This window comes from Periplaneta americana, chromosome 7 (genome assembly GCF_040183065.1).
Source record: "Periplaneta americana isolate PAMFEO1 chromosome 7, P.americana_PAMFEO1_priV1, whole genome shotgun sequence".
In the NCBI taxonomy this organism is placed as follows: Eukaryota; Metazoa; Arthropoda; class Insecta; order Blattodea; family Blattidae; genus Periplaneta; species Periplaneta americana.
In genome coordinates this window covers 59,534,348-59,558,419 of record NC_091123.1, presented here as the reverse complement: position 1 = coordinate 59,558,419, position 24,072 = coordinate 59,534,348, and the positions used below count along the sequence as shown (strand labels likewise).

The 24,072-nt window shown below is 35.0% G+C and overlaps 1 protein-coding gene across 1 annotated transcript in view; it reads left to right on the top strand.

Annotated features, from left to right (window-relative positions):
- Nucleotides 1-4,365: 4,365 nt before the first annotated feature.
- Nucleotides 4,366-24,072, top strand: part of LOC138702698 (uncharacterized) — a 52,609-nt gene continuing 32,902 nt past the window's right edge. The window contains exons 1-2 of the mRNA XM_069830019.1: nt 4,366-4,446; nt 16,233-16,444. Coding sequence (XP_069686120.1) covers nt 16,235-16,444 — 210 coding nt within the window. The 5' untranslated portion in view covers nt 4,366-4,446; nt 16,233-16,234. The remainder of the gene's footprint in view (nt 4,447-16,232; nt 16,445-24,072) is intronic.

Here is a 24,072-nt window from a genome sequence, read left to right as displayed (position 1 = left end):
TAGATAGATAGATAGATAGATAGATAGATAGATTATTTTGCAAAAACATGTGGAACATGTATGGCATCGTCATATACATTAAAAATACATGATATCATACAATGGATACAAATTAAGATACATGAATATTAAAAAAACTCATCGACATCATACAATGGATTTGCCAATAATATAGTCCTAATTCGTGTCCTAAAAATTCGGAATGGAAGATTCCTTATATCAATAGGTAGACTATTAAATAATTTAAAAGCAAAGAATAGAAAACTATTTTGAGTAATACTGTATTTACATTTGTCAATATATAAATTTGTATTATTTCTTGTAGAATATTTATGAACAGAAGTACATGCTATATAATTATTAATGTTATTCCGAATGTAAAGGAGACAGGCCAATACATACATAGACGACAATGTGAAGATTTGTGACCTTATAAAAAGAGGTTTACAATGAGTCGTATTTGGTACTCCATAAATTAATCTTAAAGCTTTCTTTTGTAATATGAAAAGAGCTTGAGCAGAAGTACGGTGACCCCAAAGAATAATACCATAATTTAAATGACTTTGTATATGGCTAAGAAATATTGTAAACAATACCTTGTTAGGTAAATTATTCCTTAAGAACCTTAACATATATAGGCCTTTACTTAATTTCTTAGCAACATAGTCAACATGAGTTTTCCATCCCATTCTAGGCTCAAGAAAGATGCCCAGAAACCTAACAACAGTATTACTAACAGTAGTAAGACGATTAATACCAAAGTTTAATTTAACAGTTTTGTTAGAATTAATCATCGCACTACACCAATCAACAACCCTACTTGATACATCAGCAAGTTCCATAGACAATATGTCACTATTTTTATGAATAGTATTAACGGCTAAATCATCAGCAAACATAAAAGAGTCAGAACATCCATTCCGAATATAGTCGGGAAGATCATTAACATAAATAATAAACAATAAAGGTCCCAAAATTGAGCCTTGAGGCATACCATGTTTTAATACCTGATACTGTGACCTTTTACCATTTGCCAAAACAGATTGATGCCTATCATTCAAATAAGACGCTAAAAATTTTACACTAAGACCATTAAAACCATAATATTTAAGCTTAAGTAAAAGTGTTTCATGAGAAACTGTGTCAAAAGCCTTTGAGAAATCATAAAAACTACTACTAATATGATAACCATTTTCAATACCCACAAAACAACGTTTAACAAAAGACACCACAGCCTCCACAGTACTATGTGAAGTCCTAAAACCATATTGACAGTTGGTGAACAACGAATTAGATTCAAAGTAATTGTAAATTTGTTTCTTAAGCAAAATCTCAAAAACCTTCGCCAAAGTAGGTATTATACTTATAGGTCTATAATTAGATATCTCATTTCTACAACCTTTTTTTAAAAATAGGTATTACCTTAACAAACTTAAAAGAATCAGGAAAAACTCCAGAGTCTATACAGCAATTAAAAATATGGGCAAGAGGCTCAATAATGTATACCGAGGCAATCTTCAATATTTTAGAATTAATGCCATACACATCAAGACAAGAGCTATTGTTCATACCTAAAATAACATCATAAATTTCATCAATCCCAAAATGTTTAAAAGCAATGTCTGAATAGGTTTGACTCTATTGACTAAAAAATCTTGAGCATGGTGATTTTTTGTGAGGTTATTAACAATGAAATTAACATTATCAATAAAAAGATTATTAAATTGGTCAGCATCAATATCTGATGAAGAAACTTTAGATTTAGACTGGCTGTTTGTAAGACTAGAAATAATTGACCAAGAAAGTATATAAAGATTGGAAGAAATAAAGTACTCTAATACATTAAAATATTAATTGATTTACTGAAATTCTATTTCACTAAAGTTAGCTTCCCCAAAACGTTTGAACGGAGCCGCCATTTTCAGTTGACTGTCTATGCTGTAAACAAAATAAATGACGATCGCAAAGGATGTTTTATAGTACCGTAAAGAATTTTCAGTTTGAAATGTTGGCAAACAAAGAAAGAAATGGTAGGAAAGTGATAAAAACAGGAGAAACTATATAAAGATTACAAGAACTAAAGTACTCTAATACAATAAAATACTAATTGACTTAATAAAATTCTATTTCACTAATGTTAGGACCTATCTTCACCAAAATGTTTGAACGGAGCCGCCATTTTCAGTCGACTGTCTATGAGGGGAATAAATTACGATCGCAAAGCATGTTTTATAGTACCGTAAAGAATTTGCAGTTTGAAATGTTGGCAAACAAAGAAACAAATGCTAGCAAAGTGATAAAAACAAATGCTAGGGAAGTGATAAAATTAAACAATTGCTAGATAAGCGACAAAATTGTGCGATAAGCAGCCATTATTGGTTGAGAGACGTCCTTTCGTACCGTTTTATTGGTCAAAAGTAGTATGACGTAGTAAAAGTGTAATAGTCAACAGTACTCTCACTAGAGGTTTTGATTTACCTAGAGAAAATCAAAACTCGAGTAGGATTTAATTGACTACTACACGATTACAAGAAAGTATATAAAGATTAGAAGTAATGAAGTACTCCAATACAATAAAATATTAATTGACTTACGAAAATACAAAACTGTCTTCAAATTTGTACCATCTCAAAATTATAAATATTACGCTAATAGATGGCAGTGGTGTGTTATGAATAGCCGTTTTCTTATCAGTTGTGCCTACTATGGAATCTTCATTGAATTCTGTGGACGGTTACTGGTGAAGAAGGCTTTGTTGATTCAGTTTCATTTTTATTAAAACAGTTGCATTCCACTTCAATTATCCCGATCCCAGTAATCAACGTCACTTGACAGATGATTTTCAATAAATCTTAGTATTAAACAATCTCTGATACGTGACTATTTATAATACCATATAGCAGAAGCTATAACATAACCTAAATAATATAAACGAGTATTAGAAAAGTTTTAATTAGGGATGATGAAATAAACAAGAAACATTTTAATTAACGATGATGAAATAAAAAATAAACATGAATAATTTTAAAAGAAACAATTATTGAAAGTAAAATTTTCAAATTTGAATGTTTTAGTGGTTGGTGGTTCAGTTGATGTTATATTGGACGTGTGCTTAAAAGAAGTGAACTCGTTGATGTACATGGTGTATCCCTCAACTTATTTAGGATTTCCGAATGGTGCTCTTCATAATATTGCCAGTGATCTTTATTAATTCTTGTTCTTGAACGCCAATGCAAGTCATATTTGAAAGTGCTGTGCATCGACTGGAGTGGTTTGCAATTTTCTGTTTTTTGACGTCCAGACCAGTGCAGTTTGAAATGTTAGCAAACAAAGAAAAAAATGCTAGGGCAGTGATAAAAATAAACAAATGCTAGGGACGCGAAAAAATTAAACAAATGCTAGGGATGCGAAAAAAAATAAACAAATGCTAGGGACGCGATAAAATTGTGCGATAAGCAGCCATGATTGGTTGAAAGACGTCCTTTCGTACCGTTTTATTGGTCAAAAGTAGTGTGACGTAGTAAAAGTGTAATAGTCACCATAAAATATTCGGCTAACGGTGTGCTCTTCATCTATAGACGACAGAAATATTCTCGTAAGAAGCTTTGCAGTGTTACAAATGATTCTTATCTTTTCGTGAAGTCACAGACAGGAAATTTATTTCCACCAGGTGACAAATTCCCTTTCATTCCTAATACGTGTGACACGTAACAACCCCCTTCATTGTCATTTTTACTGCTCAGCTTAAAAAGAAAGTGTCGTTTTCTATATAATTCTGAGATTTACGACGGAGAAAACTAATAGGAATCCGCTCGCTAGGTAACACAATCACATTTTAAGTTTAAATACAATAAAGAGGAATTTAAATAAAGCACCTGGCTGTGACGGAAACAATGAGACATGTGGAAAAACTGTCGGAGAGTGGCGTCGCTGGCGTATTGTCTCCGTTTAGATATATCCCTCCTCGCACTTTGCGCGCCGAGTACGGGTCATTGTTACTGTGTCCAGTTACCATGACAACGTGCAAGCGAAAACAATATCATCTCATACCTCACTTCCATAATAATGCAAATAGACATATTTTTACGTCCTGAACACAATGATAGAAAACGTACAATACACATTTATGCTCAGCGAGATGTATCCGTCATTATTTCATCATTTTTAGAACTTTCTGTAGGGGTGAAGTAAAATTGTCTTTGAGAGAAAATGAGGAGAAGTGGGGGATTAATGGACACTGGGAGGAGAGTGAGGAGCGATTTATGGCAAGAGCCCTACCCAAAGCACAGGTAATAATGCTAGAAAACACAATGTCGTCTATATAAGGGGAAATGCAACCCCTCGCCAGGTTAGTCTCATGTTGTGGGTCGCTGTATAAGGTTTGGTTTGTGACTTTAAACAGTTGTGTTGTAGTTCATATATTACCAGGATTCCAAAAGTGGACAGGTGGGTTATAGTGTCGTAGAAAAGTGATATTCTTTCATCTTAATTACATACCGGTAATATTATATTTGCATATCACGTCAACTCACTTTCTGTGAAATATTATAATTTTGTAATTTTTTTCTGTGCTTTTTAAAACACTGGTACTCATTAGAAATTAGAGGAGAGCCAAAAGTAATAAACAATAATTGATACAGTCAAAATGAAAACTGATCAAGTGCAAAAAAAAAAAATTCTGAGAAAGCTAACAAACTGACCCATATATCTAAATGTGAGAAAGTAAGAATTAATTAAACTTTATTATAGTAAACTGTATGCCAATAAGTTGTACTTGTAACATTTTCAGGTCATTATTCACATAAAACTGAATAATATACAGTTTCCCCCCCCCTCAAAACTTTGCTTTTTGCACTTGGTCAGTTTTCATTTTGACTGTATCAATTTTCCGAAAGCTGCAATGCATTCCACAGTATTGAAGCTTAACAAAATGCGTGGATTTTTAATTATTAAATTGTTTGTCCTGTTATTTTAATATAAAGTAACATAATTAACATATTACTAATATTTTCAAGCTGAAGGACGAATTCTGCTACTCGTTTGCGTTTGCTAAATCATATCAATACGAGCTGGTTGATTTATTGTTTTATTTCACCTGGAACCTATTCCACAAAGGTATGGTGTTGTATATTACAAACAATGAAAGTTGTTGTAAAGTACAGAGTTGTATCTTTCTGTTCCATGAACAAATTAAAGTGTGTTGCACATCACTAATGAATCGCTACAAGTGACTTCATATAAAACAAACTACGTCATAACATGAAACAGCTGTTTATCTTCGTATTTCATTAGTCGAATTAGGTTATGTTTGCATCCTTAATCGTAATGTCGTATTTTAAGATAGGTTATACAGCAAAGATTCGTAGTACTGTAATATTTCTATGAATTACGTAACCCTGCAATGGTATTTATTTTAGTTTAGTTCTTTGATAATAAAAAAATCCTTCCTTGTTAAACATTATGTTCTTGTGTTCCGCATAATGCCCCGCGATAGTATTCCATATTCGTCAACAGATGCCACCAATAAAGTACTTCATCCGCGAACTTAATCGTTACGGAATTATGAACACTGAGGGTGCTATTCATAGACATTTCGCAGCGTACTAAGCTAGCCCCGGCTATCCACTGGTTACTAGTACAGAATTAAAATCATACCCTATCGCTAACACTGGTTTATGAACATGAAAAACGCTGATCACCCACCGGAAGCCCGCGCTAAAAATGTCTATGAATATGGCCCTGAAAAATTATTGAAATCGTGTCAAAGGAGAATAAGTTGTTTCTTTTGAAAGAAATAGAAGCAAGAAAAGGTATTCCAGACCACATATTTATCAAAATATATTTTAATATTATTGAATAAATATATTTAAGTAGCACTAATGCATGTATATATTAAGTTACAAATACTAGTAGGCCTACTTTTGTGGAACTCAATCATGAAGCTTGATTTGTAATTTTGTAAGTATGTAGTAGTAAATTATTACTGTAGAAAACTTTCGTGGAACAGAAACTCTGGTATTTGTACTACTTATAAGCGAATTTGCCTGTAATGTACAACACCATACCTTTGTGGAATAGGCCCCAGCACTCTGTTTTGAATTTGGAAATTTAGAAAATAATTAATCACATACAGCTATAAGGCACTCTAAACAATCTCCTCATCTATAGACCCTAAATGGTTTAATTTCTGTTACGTGGCACCATGCTTTTGTTGTCAATTCGTTTTTTATGTACAGTGGAATACATTACTTTCTATTCAGATAATATTATGAACATGTTTAACAGTCCTTCTATTGAGAATGTTTTGGATACTTGCTATCAAAATTTTAATGCACGCTATTGTAATGTTTGTTAAGATAAAAACGTTTATAACCCATTGTTACAGCAAGACAAAATAAGCACATGAGATTCACACTAACTCTTTTTAAAGACACAAATGTGTGTCATTGTTGAACACCTTCACTGGCAGTAATGATGCAGGGTAATCAAAGTTGTCTCAGTTGCATATTATTATTATATACTGTACATAAAAAATAATAATTCCCAGAAAGAGAATAGTAATAGTAATATTAGTTCAAGAGCCAACAATAAACATCTTTGAGAGCCGCATACGGCGTGCGAGCCTCGTAATGAGTACCACTGATTTAAAGTATTGGTAAAAAGTTTAAAATTCAATTTAAACGAGATTATGTGCATTTATTGTGAGTAACTCATAATTTATGTGAGTTTTCGGGTAATTTAACACTTTTATATTTTAAAAAATCATATTTCATGTGCATACTTTCCTCAATTGATTTATAAACAACCGATCGGACTAAAAGCAGCTCTGCTGTTTAGAAGAAAATGCTACACAAAGGCGGGCAGATGAATGGACGGATGGACAGGCAGACAGGAATACATAAATACTTTATATACAGTTATTCACGAAGATTGTGCAATACTCTAGGATGTGATTTTTGGCAACATTCTGATGAAAAAAAGTTCACATAAACATAGGCCATAATTTTTAAATAGAGTGAGTTACACCCTCTGAATGTTAAACATAAACGTATATATTATGAACGTTTAAGCATTTAAATTATTTACAGTAATGGTACTGGGTGTATTATAAATTCATTAAAGAACATTCACGATATTACTCACCTGGAAAATCTGTATTAAAGCCTGTTTTCAAAGATCCCACCTTCTGCAGCAATACACGTAGCCGTACGAGTGTGAACTGCGCGCGCCGCAGTCCCTAACTTCCGTTGTTCGAATGCTAGGTAGGTAGGTGTACCGGTGTTGAGTTACCTCTAACCGTGACCGAAATGTCACGAGATTTTGCGTCGCTATCAGCTGTATTGTAACACATCCAACTCCAGACCTCCAGAGAGAGTTAAGTTCACAAGAATGTGTGTTACGGAAGAAAGAAACGTGATTTTATCCGAAACTATTCAAAATCGGACACATGTATATATGAACTTTTTTCATCAGAATGATGTCAGAAATCACATCCTAGAGTATTGCACAATCTTCATGAATCACTCTGTATATTACACTGCATTTCTGTGGTTCCAAGGCAAAAGATGTGATATGTCAAATTTTTTTGTGAAAATGAGATTTTGCTGTATGTTGTGCATCCTGGTGGTATCTTTATTGTGGCAAAAGACGACATGCATACTATCTCCATTATTTTTCTTTCTAACCCGTTCTTATGAGACATGATTATTATGATTTTACACAATCGTTCAAACTTTAAATACTCGCTCTTGAAAAACTGCCTTGGAGCCACAGATTTACGATGACTATTACACTCTCACTACGTCATACTACTTTTGACCAATAAAACGGTACGAAAGGACGTATTTCAACCAATCATGGCTGCTTATCGTACAATTTTATCGCGTCCCTAGCATTTGTTTAATTTTATCGCGTCCCTAGCATTTTTTTCTTTGTTTGCCAACATTTGAAACTGCGCTGGTCTGGACGTCAAAAATATATATAATTACATAAAATTAGAAACCACTCCAGTCGATGTACAGCAGTTTCAAATATGACTCACATTGGCATTCAAGAACAAAAATTAATAAAAATCACTGATCATACCTATGCATCTTCTGAAATCCGATTTACAAATAAATGAAGAGCACCATTCGGAAATCCTGAATAAGTTGAATACACCATGTAGGCCTAAATCAACGAGTTCCACTTCTATTACGCACACGTCTAATATAACATCATTTGAACCACCAACCACATTCAAATTTGAAAATTGTACATTCAATAATTATTCCTTTTAAAATTATTCATGTTTATTTTTTATGTCATCGTCGTTAATTAAAACTTTTCTAACACTTGTGCATATTATGTTATAGGTTATGTTATAGCTTCTGCTATATGATATTATGGATAGTCACGTATCAGAGATTGTTTAATATTAAGATTTATTGAAAATCATCTGTCAAGTGACGTTGATTACTGGGATTCGGATAATTGAAGTGGAATGTTGCATTTTAATAAAAATGAAACTGAATCAACAAAGCCTTTTTGACTAGTAACATTGCCATCGTGTGTAATAGATCGAGAAGGCGTTGCTCACTACTGCCATCTAGCATGCATCTAGCGTAATATTTGTAATGTTGAGATGGTACAATAATACATTTGAAAACAGTTGTATTTTCATAAGTCAATTAATATTTTATTGTATTGGAGTACTTCGTTACTTCTAATCTTTATATACTTTCTTCAAATCGTGTAATAGTTAATTAAATCCCACTCGAGTTTTGATTTTCTCTAGATAAATCAAAACGTCTAGTGAGATTACTGTTGATAAAATAACTTTAATAACATTAGCCCACATACTTTTTTGGCATCACAGGTATTTAAACATGTACTGTATTTCTATGAAAATCTTAATCGATATCTTCAGCAGAACTGCAACAAATTTTATGATGTTGTGCTGTAATAAGCCTAACGACAATATGTGATCTCGGAAAGATATAATTTATACGCGATAAATTAAATTAATACTTAAAATTAAAATGAAGTAGTTAAAAATGTTACTAGACTAAATACCTATATAAGTAGGAGATATACATAATATATATTTAGATCCTATTTAAGAGACCCTAAACTCTGACTTAACATTATAGGATTATCTCTTTTCTCACATATTTTTACTTTCTCATTAGAGAAAAAGTGTGATTTTGAGACTTTTGAGGAAATAAAAGTTGTAGGAACCTACAGCGATTTCTCATGAACTTTTTTCCCTTTCAGTTATATAAGTTAATTGAAAATTCACGAGGACAAGTGTTTACAGTTTATAAAACGCGTTTCGTTTTCGAGACATATAAAACGTTCACAATTCAATGTTTTAATGCTTAAATTACTTAGAAAAAAACGCAACACTGATATCATTACTTATTAAAATTATAATTACGTCTTTTATTCTCAACCTGGCGCTCGCGAGCACAATAGTTCTCTTTTAATGGCATTTGGTGCTCTCGTCATGCAGGTAAAAATGTGCTGGCGACACGAACGCTCCTGAAGCCCTTTTTTTCAGTGCAAATTTTGTTTTACAAGCCGGAACAAATAGTATTCCTATCCATCCATTAAGTTATAGTCTACTATTTTAGCGACTTGATAGGTTTTCCCGTGTTTCATTGTGTAGACTATAATCCCTTTCAATTCAGTATGGATTTAGTCCGAAAAATCAAGATTATTCAAGAGAATAATATGGCTGGTAGAGAGGAACTTGAATTGTTAGATCTCCAGTCCTCCTCAGCGCTGAAACATTTGTTGTAAAAGGAGAAATTCATAGCCTTACGGAAGCAGAAGATGCAAAAAGATTCCAAATACTACGGAGTGTTTCTCTCAAATCCATAACTATGTTCGGGACGATCCATCTATGCGAAAAAATAAAATACTTTCTCATATGAAATATCTCACGATTAATTTATTGAATCACATCTAAGCGAATGTCGGCCTCGGTAGCGTGGTCGGTATAGCGTTGGTCTTTTGTGCTCGAGGTTGCGGATTCGATCCCGGCCCAGGTCGATGGTATTTAAGTGTGTTTAAATGCGACAGGCTAATGTCAGTAGATTTACTGGCATGTAAAAGAACTCCTGCGGACAAAATTCCGGCACAATGGCGACGCTGATATAACCTCTGCAGTTGCGAGTGTCGCTAAATAAACCATAATTTAATTTAATCTAAGCGTCTTCTCCTTGGACATCAATGAAATTCTGAATAACATTGAAGTTCAACGATCGCATTACCCTGGTGAGTGTTTCATAATAGTGCATTATGCAACGAGCCTATAATGATAGTAATTAAGACGCAAGTACGTTTGTTTATGAAACTCGCTTGCGCTCGTTTCATAATTTTCATACGAGCGTCTTAATTACCATTATAGGCAAGTTTCATACGACTTTTTATGCTCTACCATATTTCTAACTTGAAATTATTCAGATATATTCATTTTATTTGTATCTGACAGAAGATCGAAAGTGACCGTGTTCATAGCTCGAAATTGTGAGATGTGCGCAGACGCGAAAGTATTGATTTTCTCCGAGGAACAATAATGTCATTGACCTTGATGTAATGCAGAGAATGTATAACCTGGAAATTGATTTAGAATTGAAAAACGAGATGACAAATTGAATTTATTTGAATATTATTTACAATTAACGCTAATTATTATAGTAACAGAACATAACCTTCTGCGACAGTATTGGATTTCCAGCCTCCGTGACGTTTCCCTCGTCTTTCGATTGCATATCCGAGAATAATCGAAAACCTGAACTTCAATGAATAGGTGTACTTTAATGACATGCATTAAAGGACTGCTACCAGGTGTATAATTACTATATTTCGGCATGGTCGAGCATAAATATATATTTTATTTGTTATTTAATTTATTTACGTAGGTATTTATATATTAATACCTTTACGATTTCAAGGTGCTCGCTCACTCAGTATTACAGGTGGGTAGTTCTCACAATCATAAAAAGGTTGAGAACTCCTGGGCTAGGTTTTAAGTTGATATGTATAGATATATACTTATTTTATTATATGGCGATTAAAATCATTACAGTAAGCATATTACTGTATAACTGAAAAGGTCCTTTGTGTGGTTCAAATAGTACTTTTTGAAACTACAAATCTAACAGAGTCGGATTCAGTTTTCAGCAGAAAAGTGGAGACATCCCTGAGCAAGTTAATAATGTAACGGACTCGAACCCATGTCTGAGCTTATTTTCGGATTACGAATCCCTTTCGCTACCTCGAGATTACACGATTACCGTTAGTGAATTGTAAAGCTGATAATAATAATAATAATAATAATAATAATAATAATAATAATAATAATAATAATAATAATAATAATAATAAGTGAATAATGCGTTATTTGAACAACTAGTCTACTTGATCACAGAGTTTGTAAGAATGAAAATTCTTTCTTGTACTGTACAGTAAAAATTTTATTCGTTGAGCATTGAGCAATATCGATTTCACATTAAGTGTAATAAATTCTGCTTTTGACAACTTCTTTCTATTTCGCCACGACAATCCATAAAAGTCATATTCGTAGCTCACAAAAAGAGAAAATATTTTTGCAATCTGGTAGTATCATGTTTCATTTTTATAAATAGGAGTCATTTCTGCTAACGTGAAGGATAAAATCCTTAAATGGCAGATTCCATCCTGTTTTACAATGAAAGATCTGTTTTTCATTTTCACTTAGGAGGTAGATGTCTACCTGTAGCTTATACACAGGGTATGACAATTTATGTTGTCAAAACCAGAAGTGTGGTATGTAGCCTATCTCCACTGCATCCATCTAATAAATTGCTTGAAAATTCTCGATTATAGGTTAGGTAAACTTCAACAAGTGTATGAAAACATAGAGATAGCGAGAGAGAAGAGGAAGGAAGACGGGCGATTTGAGTAAAAAAGAGCAAGAAAGGCGAAAAAGAAGAAAAGGAAAGGCAGGGAAAAAGGGAGGTAGAGAGAGAGAGGGGGGGGAGAAAATATAGAAAAGTTACATGTGCTGCAATCATTATTTATTGAGTCTAGCCAATGTAGGAACTAATTTTTTTTTCTGTTCAGTGTAAATTTAAAATTAAATTACGGTTTATTTAACGACGATCGCAAATGCAGAGGTTATATCAGCGTCGCCGGTGTGCCGGAATTTTGTCCCGCAGGAGTTCTTTTACATACCAGTAAATCTACTGACATGAGCCTGTCGCATTTAAACACACTTAAATGCCATCGACCTGGGCCGGGATCGAACCCACAACCTCGAATACAGAAGGCCAGCGCTTGTTCAATGTAAAAAATAGAGTTATTTACTTCTTGCATTTATGTAAGGATTTCATGATGCTGTCAAACTGTTTAATTATGTGGATTTATTGTATTTTATTTGGAAGCATATTGGATATAGCCAAAACTATTAATCTCTAAAGACTTATTTTTGTAAATAATGATGTAAACCTGCTACAAATTATTTAGGAACGATGGCATTTTTAACATTGAAATATTTATTTCATATTTTCATATTTTGACGAAATAAATTTAATCATTTCTAGATATACTCTTTTAACACTTGTATAATCATTGAATAAGTGTTAATATTATGTTAAATTATCTGGCTGACTAGTTTTGATGTGGTGTCCGTCATTCTTCGAACCCTAGTAAGGTACAGCGCTATCTTCTGGTTTACTGTTGTGGTGGGGTGTGTTCATAATTGTGTCGAAAATGATTTGTGTTTTGAACTTCAGGTGATTGCTCAGGATATGTTGTGGGTGTGTTTTAGTGTGTTTGTAAATTTCATATTGTTCTAGAGTGTCAAGTTTCTGGTTTTTGCCTGGATGTGTAGTATTTTCATGTCAGTATCTATGTTGCTTTAGTTGTGATTGGAGTACAACAACATAGACACTGACATGGAAATACTACAAAATAAAAACAGAAAATTGACACTACAGAACAATACGAAATTTACAAATATACAAAAACACACCCACAACACATCCTGAACACTCAACTGAATTTCAAAACACACTCTTTTCGACAGGAAACCAAAAGATAGCGCTGGACCTCATTAAGCTTCGGAGAATGACGGACACCACGTCGAAACTAGTCAGCCAGGTAATTTACCAAAATATTAATACAGTAAAGCAGTTATTCACTTATTCAGTGATACATTTCATATCAAGGCAAAATTTTCTGCATATTGTGCCGGTCTCTGTTTGTGACACTCTGCATTACTAAAATGACTGTGACTAACATAGTGCACTGCATGTAGTTATTTCAGACTATCGATAGGTTTTGTATTTGCGGTTAAAGCTTTTGTGTGTTCACAAAATGGGAGGCTCCGGCGATAAGAATCGTGTATGATTAACGAGGTGACGCCCATGATCATAAAAACATTTCCCTTGTGTAAATCGGGAGACTTTTTGAATTGAATGTGACGTGAATGCACAAACATCTATTATCCCATTACTGAAGCCATTCACCACCTGACCCTAACGTATAATAATGACCAGTCTTGGAGCAGCCGTTTATCCGTTACTAAATGACAGCTTTCAACTTGTTGTTAACACGCTGTCAGGCACGTACTGGGTCTCGAGGTAACCTACAACGTGCTTCTGAATCGTGAAGATGAAGTCAACACCAGCAGCTAATAGTGATCTCATGAATGTGATTCGTATTTATTTATTTTTTTATTTTAGTAGGTTAAGTTACGACGCTTTATCAACATCTCAGGTTATTTAGCGTCTGAATGAAATGAAGGTGATAATGCCGGTGAAATGAGTCCGAGGTCCAGCAACGACAGTTATCCAGCATTTGCTCCTAATGGGTTGAGGGAAAATACCGGAAAAAACCTCAACCAGGTAACTTGCCCCGACCGGGAATGGAACTTTGTAGACATGTTTTTTTTTTTTTTTTTTTTTTTTTTTGGTGGTTCAAGATTTACACAGAATGAAACCCCTTTTTATATTTTCCATATAATGTTTTTTATAAATAATACGGGAATTTTACAAGCAAGTAAAGAAATAGGTTTGGAAGTAAATCCTGAAAAGACTAAGTATATGATTATGTCTCTTGACAAGAATATTGTACGAAATGGAAATATAGAAATTGGAAATTTATCCTTTGAAGAGGTGGAAACATTAAAATACCTGAGAGCAACAGTAACAAATATAAATGATACTCGGGAGGAAATTAAACACAGAATAAATATGGGAAATGCGTGTTATTATTCGGTTGAGAACCTTTTATCATCCAGTCTGTTGTCAAAAAATCTGAAAGTTAGAATTTATAAAACAGTTATATTACCGGTTGTTCTGTATGGTTGTGAAACTTGGACTCTCACTTTGAGAGAGGAACATAGGTTAAGGGTGTTTGAGAATAAGGTGCTTAGGAAAATATTTGGGGCTAAGAGGGATGAAGTTACAGGAGAATGGAGAAAGTTACGCAACACAGAACTGCACGCATTGTATTCTTCACCTGACATAATTAGGAACATTAAATCCAGACGTTTGAGATAGGCAGGGCATGTAGCACGTATGGGCGAATCCAGAAATGCATATAGAATGTTAGTTGGGAGGCCGGAGGGAAAAAGACCTTTGGGGAGGCCGAGACGTAGATGGGAAGATAATATTAAAATGGATTTGAGGGAGGTGGGATATGATGATAGAGACTGGATTAATCTTGCTCAGGATAGGGACCAATGGCGGGCTTATGTGAGGGCGGCAATGAACCTACGGGTTCCTTAAAAGCCAGTAAGTAAGTAAGTAAGGAATGTTTTTATAAATACAATTTAAGATTTCGCAAAATTTATGGTGAATAAAGCGGCTTTAGTAAACGTTTCGGCCTGTTATGGGCCTTCTTCAGAATTGGTTGTTGTTGGTCTTGGCGCCTTTTGTTTTGTTTCCCTCCACCCCCAGAGGAAACAAAACAAGAATATGTGAGAAAAGAGATAATTCTATAATGTTAAGTCAAAGTTTATAGTCTCTTAAATAGGGTCTAAATATATATTATGTATATCTATAATTGTATATTATGTATTATCGAAGAAGATCCATAACAGGCCGAAACATGTTAACCAGGTATGATAAAATTTAACACGAGAAAGACATATAATACACATTCCGAAATATTTTCTTTGTTTTATACTTCGGAAATATGCATATTTGATGTTATTGTTTGGAGGAAACGTTTATAATATAAGACATATAATACATATTCCGAAGTGATATAGTGTTAAAAGTTGTGTAATCAAGATGTATAATAAAATATTATTAAAATGTTTCATATGTATAAAAATAACACCATTTATAACAGGATTATAAGATCTACAGTGTATGCCAATTTTTACTGGAAACCGTGCCCATTTTTAAATTGAATTTAACTGAATTTCGAGAGAGGCACTATTACCCAGCACTGCGATCTAAAAGATCTATTGCGGTGACCCTCAAGCTAGATGCCATCTCATTCCACACCCGTTGACTGCAGTAATAAAATATTTAATTAAATTTTATTTACTGTTTTACTAACATTTGAATATTGATTACTCAATGCTCTGTCTTCGTTTCGATTATGATTTTGTAGATCGATATGTATGTTCAGGAGGCTGTTTTTTAATGGCGTAAGATGGCAAAAATATTTGAAGAGTCCACTGCAAGAATGATGGATGTCACTTTCTTGTCGAAAATGAACCAAGACTGTCAATGCATAGCTTAAGGCATATAGAATGTACATACAGAGTTATATGGCATTAACACTGATAATAGTCACTGTCCAGTAATGATCGGAAAATCACAGTTAAGCTTTGAGCGCTAAGCATTTCAAACTTTCAATTGCTTCTCCTGCAAAATGTATTCCAAATGACATCCATCATTCTTGCAATGGACTCTTCGTTTATTACTGTGCTGCTTCCCATTATTTTGTTGTCTTAAGCTGTGATGTTGCATCATGCTAATCACATGACCAAGGTATTCCCCTACTTGATAATGTCTAATTTCAGTCATAATCTTCTACAAGATTAAAGATAAAACGGCCAGATTTTCCGGTTTTTGAAGGTAAATTAACTAATAATAATTTTATGAGGTATTAACAGACGCCTACGATTACAAACTGATCTATGTGGTAAGTATCTGAAAGTCTGAACTCGTATGAACTTGTTTTTTTGTCGTCGTGAAGAAAACAGTGAGGAGGCTTTGCATATGCATGACGACGCATTGTTCCAGGAATGTGCACCGTTAAAAGGACGCTCCTGGTCTTCCTGGGGCTGGCCACGTTCGCAGCGGCGGCCATCAGTAACGACACACCAGCGCAGGACATAGCAAACTCTTACAACACCTCGGAAGAAAGGACGGGGAAAATGACGGGGCTCAAACCCGCAAACGTTCTGGCTGACATCGCACGGGAGATGGTGATGAGGTCGACAACCAACAGTCAGGTGGGAGGAACTGATAACAGGATTTATTATACATATTTTGAACTAATCTTCCACTTCTCTTCCTGTTTCCAATTTTTACTTATTTAAAATGCAGAATGCAAATAAACAGAGCCCGGATTTATACAGGGTGTTTCAGGGCTAGTATTACAAACTTTCAGGGATGATGGGGAAGGGCACATGTATCAATTTGAAACAAGGAACCCTGGTCCGGAAATGATTGAGTCGAAAGTTATAAGCAAAAATAGTTGTATGGAAATGGATTTGTAATTTGGCACCACGTGCCTTATTTCCCTTAATCTTTGGAACAGTCGTGGAAAGATGGTATGGGCCGGATGTCTCCTACGTGGGTACTTGCACCTGATACAATCTGTGAGCTTGTCTACTCTTCCCATTGGCTCATCCGTATTCGAAAATCAGGTCTGCATATTCCGCTCTCGTGTACACCTCCATTTCACTAGGACTGATCGACTGGACACTGCAACTTGTGTACATACACTGCTGTCTACAGACGTGCATATCAGGACCGACCATGTCCGTTACACATTACGCTATCTGCATTGCTTTAGTGTAGTTTCCTGTCCCCACCCCTCAGACAAGGCACTGAATGGAATACTGTAAGTAGACAACGTAAACAACGTCAGATGAATACAGTATGTGTAAGATCTACAGATAAATACACATAAATAAGGTGTACAGAGGAATAAAATTATTTCATTTCCTCACAACTATTTTTGCTTGTAACTTTCGACTCGGTCATTTCTGGACCAGGGTTCCTTATCTCAAATCGATACATGTACCCTGCCCCATCATTCCTGAAAGTTTGTAAGTCTAGCCCGGGAATACTCTGTATATATTTATACACTCAAAATATACGTGAAAATATTCTCTATGAAAATCTTAAAATATGCAATATAAATTTCGAAAAATAACACCTCGTAAATATTTTTACTTTGAAATAGAGTAAAAACATGGCAGTTTTTAAAACCTCAGTGCATCCACAATTTGTTGAAAGTTATTTAAAGCATTGTACATTGCAATAAAACACAGTTAAACAACTAACATAAGTTTCGCTATATTACTTAAGTATATACTTCTGATGGAAGGTCTGGCTGATATGTACAGCGTTAGACACAAAAAATGACCGATTGCCTGTAGCGTGAGTTTCTCTAAGTCCACTTCGGGCAGCGCCTGGTTCACACGACTAGGGAAAGGATATTTATTTTGCACCTAATTTACTCCTTGAATATATCTTCGTTATAGATTATTCATAACACTTTACCTATAAACAGACAGAAAAACAACAAGCAAACAAACAAAACAAAGGAAAAACAGAGCGGAGTCGTGAATGAGAAACTCCTTCACGTGTAAACCTACGCTGTCACGTAATCAACCGAAGTCTTCCGAAAGGGACTTAGCGTATGGCAGCCGGTCATTTTTTGTGTCTAAGACTGTACATTTATTATCAGACAGTACATCTCACTTGACGTTAAATGTCAGAGGAAGAACAATTGTTTGTATACTGTACATCTGAAGTCTGATTAGTGTAAAATGTAACTAGTCAGCGATGTATGCAATGAAGGAGGAAAGCAACTGGTCACTATACCCCATTATCTTCTGGCTTAGTTGCTTCATGAGTGAAGCCTTATGATGTCACTTATGAGGTTCAGACCTGTCTTCGGACAGTTGGCTAAACAATAGCAACATAAGTATAAAATTTCTATCTTTTACCCACATTAAAGCTGAAAATTCCAGAAAAAATTAATACCATCTTCATGTTTTCCTACGCCTATGAGAAAACAGATTTTTATACATTGAGAATGACCTCTCCACATCACAAGAAGTCCAAGGCGCATGGGATAAACTTAGTGACTTTTTTCTGTAAACACCCCTTTGCAATTACTGATTGAAATTTTTCAAAATTTCTTTGTAATTCCGTGTGTTTCTGGGCAAGAAGTTCAAGGCGCATGGGATAAACTTCGTGACTTTTTTTCTGTAAACACCCCTTTGCTACTACAGATTGAAGTTTTTCAGACGTTCTTTGCAATTCCGTGAGTTTCTGGGCAAAGCATCAATAACATTTTGAACTTAGGACAAAGACTCTTGCAACGGAGAAAACTGAGCTTCCATTTTTGTTATTGTTTCAAATAACTGATTCACGTGGTACTAAAACAAATGAGCGTTTCCACAGGGCATGGATTATTCCTTATTTGTTATTAAGCTTCAGAGAATTGCTAAATATGCCATCTTTGCATTACAAAGGAAAATATGCATCAGAATATGTCCAGGGTATGCAATTTCTATACTGAAATAGGAAGATATACGTGCAATGTAAATAAATATTAAAATATGAAATCATATGCAGTAACAAACATGTGTTAAAAGATTACTATTGTCAGGATAATCGAAAAATACGTTTCCCTATCGAGGGCATCATGCCAGAAGGGATATGAACAAAAGTGCAAGTTTATATTAGAGCCATTTAAATATGGAATTATTATTTTTATTCTTGTCTACATAACAAGGTACCTACATTCTATCATTCTTCTTCATGTCCATTGTAATTCTCAAAGGGTTGTTTTTAAACAAATAGGTTCCATTAAAATATTTCAATAAGACAACTTGTTAATACGTCTTTCTGGTATGATGCCCTCCATATGTTAAATTATCTTTCATGCAATATGCATTTTGCATATAAATTCGTGCTCTACATATATATAATGTGAGTACAAGCTGCCAAGTTTACTGGCGATAAACTAGGCCTACAGTCCACTAATAAGAAATAATGAAGATTTCTTCTATATCGCTCTTTAATTTAATGAAATATTGTGATTATAGAACTGATAGCCACTGGTCAGATTTTTTATCCCATCTTCGCTTAAATCGTTGGGCAACAGCAACAAACGTTTAGTGTGAATGAAGCTGAAGATGTTGAAAACGTTCTTAACAAAAGTGAAGTATCGCCCTCACGACACATCTCCTCTCTCCATAAATTAAGGAATATCATCAGTTCCATCTGTATTTGATTTTCAAACATTGATATTCGGTGGGTCTGAGGTAGGGTGCGCGCTATTCCGGTGAAGGCAATGGAAGAAATTTATCTTCCGCCTACGGGACTGGATAGTTGTCAGCTGTCTCGTGATTGTCCTCTGACGTCTCTGAAGTGACCCTGCATTGTGTCAATTCCACTTCCAGAGAGGCCCGCAATATGTATACTTGTTTTTTTGAAAGATGGGCATGACAGGAGCGTTGCGATCTGAAAAAAACTGAATGTCACATAGCGTGGTAGACTTGTTGCTATGGTAACAACGGTTGAGTTGCCAAACTTACCGTTCCCACGTGGCGAGTGCTTAATACATAGCTCTCTTGGCGACATTTATTGTGCACACAATATTAGCATTGGTACGTTTCGTCTTTGATTCTCTGTCGATTTTTGTATTGTTTTCTTACCTTCGCGTCAATTGTCAATGAATGTTTTAACGTCTGCCATATTAACGTCAATTGCTGGCTTCCATCAGCTGGCAGCGTGATAGTCCATATTGGCAACATAGCACTGTAGTTCCAAGTTCGGCCGCTTAACTGTCATGTCCCATCTTTCAAAAATACAGGTATAGATGTCTAGTGTTGATTCAGAGACAGTACCCTTCCTCTCCTACACCACAGTTGGTATTACAAGGGAATTTTTTTAGTTAGTTGTTTAACGACGCTGTTTAAACAAATGCGTTATTTAGCATTGATGAAGTTGGTGATAGCGAGATGATATTTGGCGTGATGAAACCGAGGATTCGTCATGGATTACCTGACATTCCCTTACGGTTTGAAAAAACGTCGGAAAAAACCTAACCAGATAATCAATCAAAGAGGAAATCGAACTAACACCCGAGTGCAGCTCAATTGTGGAGGTAAAAGGGATGAAAAAATGAAGATATTAGTTGTGTAACGCTGTCGATGTATTGGCCCGTGTGAATTTCTCACTTGTATACTGCAATTCACTTTTGCGAAAACATAGGAATTACAGAAAATATTTTTTCTTGGCAAATCGTTATAGTAATTAGACCAAAACATTTCTTTAATTGACTATGCGTAGCTCTGTCGGCTAAGGGGCTTGCCTACCGATCCGGAGTTGCGCTCGGGCGCGGGTTCGATTCCCGCTTGGACTGATTATCTGGTTGGGTTTTTTCAGAGGTTTGCCCCAACCGTAAGATAAATGTCAGGTAATCTATGGCGAATCCTCGGCCTCATCTCGCCAAGTATCATCTCACTGACACCAATCTCATCGACGCTAAATAACCTCGTAGTTGATACAGCGTCGTTAAATAACCAAGTAAAAAAATGACTATGCTGTTTATATCGTTTGCATCCTGTATAATTTACCGTTCAACCTTCCGGTATCCAATTTACTTTAATTATTTAGGCAGAATGTGTGATAAGTAGAGCTCGGAAGTTGATGAAGTGTCATCTTTTTCTGAGACATCACAGACAATGCACTTTCACTTCAACACGAACTAATATAGCCTATTTTTATTTTGCATTTTTTGGTCTTTTATTGTCTACTGGTCATTTTTTAGGAAATGTTCTACTTTTTGTTGCCCTTTTCTGCTTATGAACGGACATTTCTTACTGTGTAGTCGTAGTCTATAATACGAGAACTTACTGCAGGATTTTTCTTATGGTTGCATCAGCCTTGACTCCTGATCACGTGTGACGCGTTTCGCCCCATTCCGAACCAGAACAAATACTGCAGCCGCAATGCCCACAATCAGCATATTGTATAGCACAAGTTAATACTTAAAAATACCGAAAGTGAAAGAAAGCAGACAAAGTTTTTTGCTACAGTTAGTGATTAACTTTGGTGACAATGTATTTCTTTTTATTTTATTTGAATTTGGTTATTTAACGACGCTTTATCAATTTCTATGGTTATCTAACGTCTGAATGAGATGCAGGTGATGTCGGCGAATTGAGTTCGGGGTCCAGTGCCGGAGGTTACCCAGCATTTGCTCTTAATGGGTTGAGAGAAAACCCTGGAAAAAACCTCAACCAGTAACTTGTCCCAATCAGGATTTGAACCCGTTTGGCAGATATCATTAAATCGCAACACATTTCGCTATACTTTGCTGTATTTTAGCTTCAAGAAGACACAATGTCGCAGGAATGTAAAACCAATTTTTATAAACATGACCTGTATATATTTGATTAAAAAAATTTGGTGCATATGTAAATGTTCCGTTTACAAATATTTCAGAAGATTGTGTAAACAGCTATGCATTGCACGTTGCGCTAAAAATGAGGATGCTTGAAGGCAGTTTCCGAATAAATAAATTATCTGTATAGCCTATAGACCTACTGTTTTCATTACGCTTACTCATGACTTATGCGATGGATGTGAGAAAGCTGTAGTCTCAAATCAGATTCTGCGTTAAGTCTGCTTCGGTTTAAAGTTTTGGTTGCAGGATATCTTGAAAAGTCTAATTTGTATAGATAATTAATTATATTGAAGCAAAAGGGAACAATTTTCTTACAGCTCGGTTCGAAATTTCGTGATATTCTCCTTTTAATAACCTCTGATTGAGGTTCTGGCTGATATGTACAACTATTATCAGGCAGTACATCTCACTTGACGATGTGTCAGAGGAAGAACAATTGTTTGTATGCAACTGAAGTCTGACTAGCATGTAGCTATTGGGAGATGTATGCAATGGAGGAGGAAAGGAAATGGCCACCCTACCTCATTATCTCCTGGCTTAGTTGCCTCATAAGTGGTGCCTTCTTGGTATCAGTTGTGTGGTTCAGACCTGTCTTCGGACAGTTGACTAAACAACTCCTCTTAATGCGCCCAGAATTAGATGCGTGTAAAGTTTTTAAAAGTGATTTTCAAGTTATGGTCAGTTGCATGATGTATGCAATTAACTAAAGTGACTCAGTGTTAGTCCGAATACCACACGTATATTTTTCAATTATAAAGACAGTTCAAAGTAATAAAAAACAGTTGTCTATTGTTTCGACGGTACGCTCGTTTTAATAGCAATGCAGAATCCCTAAAATTCAACAATTAATTACATGTACTGAGAAATGAAGGGTTCAGAGTCATAGCGGGCCAAGTGCCATTTATTAAAAACGGAGAACGCAAGGGTTAAAGTTAAGTAAATACCATAACTTAATGAAGATTGACATATCATTTAATTTTAATATGCATACTTTATCTTACTTGCTATATGTTTCGTTAAATTATGGTAATCACTTAATTTTAACTCTTGTTTTCTCCGTTTTTAATAAATGGCACTTGGCCCACTATGATTCTGAATCCTTCAAATATGGTGCAATTCAGACATGACAAATTAACATTTTCCATGGTTGCCAATACGAACTTGAAGCACACTGTGTGCGTTTTTCTTTATTAAGATTTGTAGACACGCCAAGTTGCCCACCATTGTATAAAATATTTTACGGAACCCCGAATCCAGTTCTGCAGAATTCTTGGGTTTCGTGGAACTCAGTTTGAGAACTAGATACTGCTCTACTGTCTATATTAGTATCTCGCAGTCTTCCTTCTCTTCTGGAGAAAACTAAGCTAAGAATTTTATCGATCTTAAAAAATCCATCGCCCTCGGCAGGATTTGAACCTCGTATCGTCCTGGTAGCATGGTTTCCGCTAGACGATCGAGAACGAGATTAAAGAAGAAGGTAATGAAATATAGGAACATAACTGAGAAATTGGCAATGTTCAGTGAATAAAAGCTCCTAAAGTGCTTCGATTATTCTACACCAGTTAACTGACACAATTTTCGTAATTGCGCAGTAATACCTCTGTATGTCAAACGACCAAGCAGCTTTTCAGATTTCTCCGCTTCCTATTTGCGTTGCTCCAATAAGAAGTAGTTCTCGAAAAATTATCCACAGATTAAACTTATTTTCTCCGCCAATGAACTCCCTGCTTCACAAATTTCTGGTGACATACTCTTCATGAATCCTTTCTTTCTTCTCAAGTTGGCCGTTATTTCATTCGAAAATTATCGGCACGCACTTTACATTACACACAAATAATGAACCGCTTATTTAGAGGCAACATTTAAAATTACCCTCAAAACTTCATCAGTACACGCTACTTTATTTCTACAGTAGGCCTAAGCCTACTAAGAATGTGAAAAGGTACTATAACATTATAATGCAAATTCTCTCCAGAATACTAAATAAAGTAGCTGATAGAATTCACGAAAATTTATTTATCTTGTTCATCCATCTCTTCTATAATAAGTGCCTTGTTAAAATTCTTTTGGTAGTTTTAGAGACATTGGATTCCGATAAGATTGCTAATCTATTTTTTCTTGAATGAAAATTTCGTCAATAATTTATCAATCAAAAACGTTTTTTTTATACTATGAGTTCGGACAAACGTTTTCGCTCACATTCGAACATCATCAGTTACTATGTTTGCGTGAAAATGGTGGCAGACAAAATAATATTTGTATTTGGTTCCGTCTAATTATTACTTACCGGGACTTCACTATTAGTTTGTATACAGGGTTGTTTCCGATCTCTGATAACGAATTTGAATGATATCATGTTGCGCGAGGTGACAGACCAGTAGTTAGTGATGTCATAGTCAGAGTGCACAGCGACTCATAGCAGAA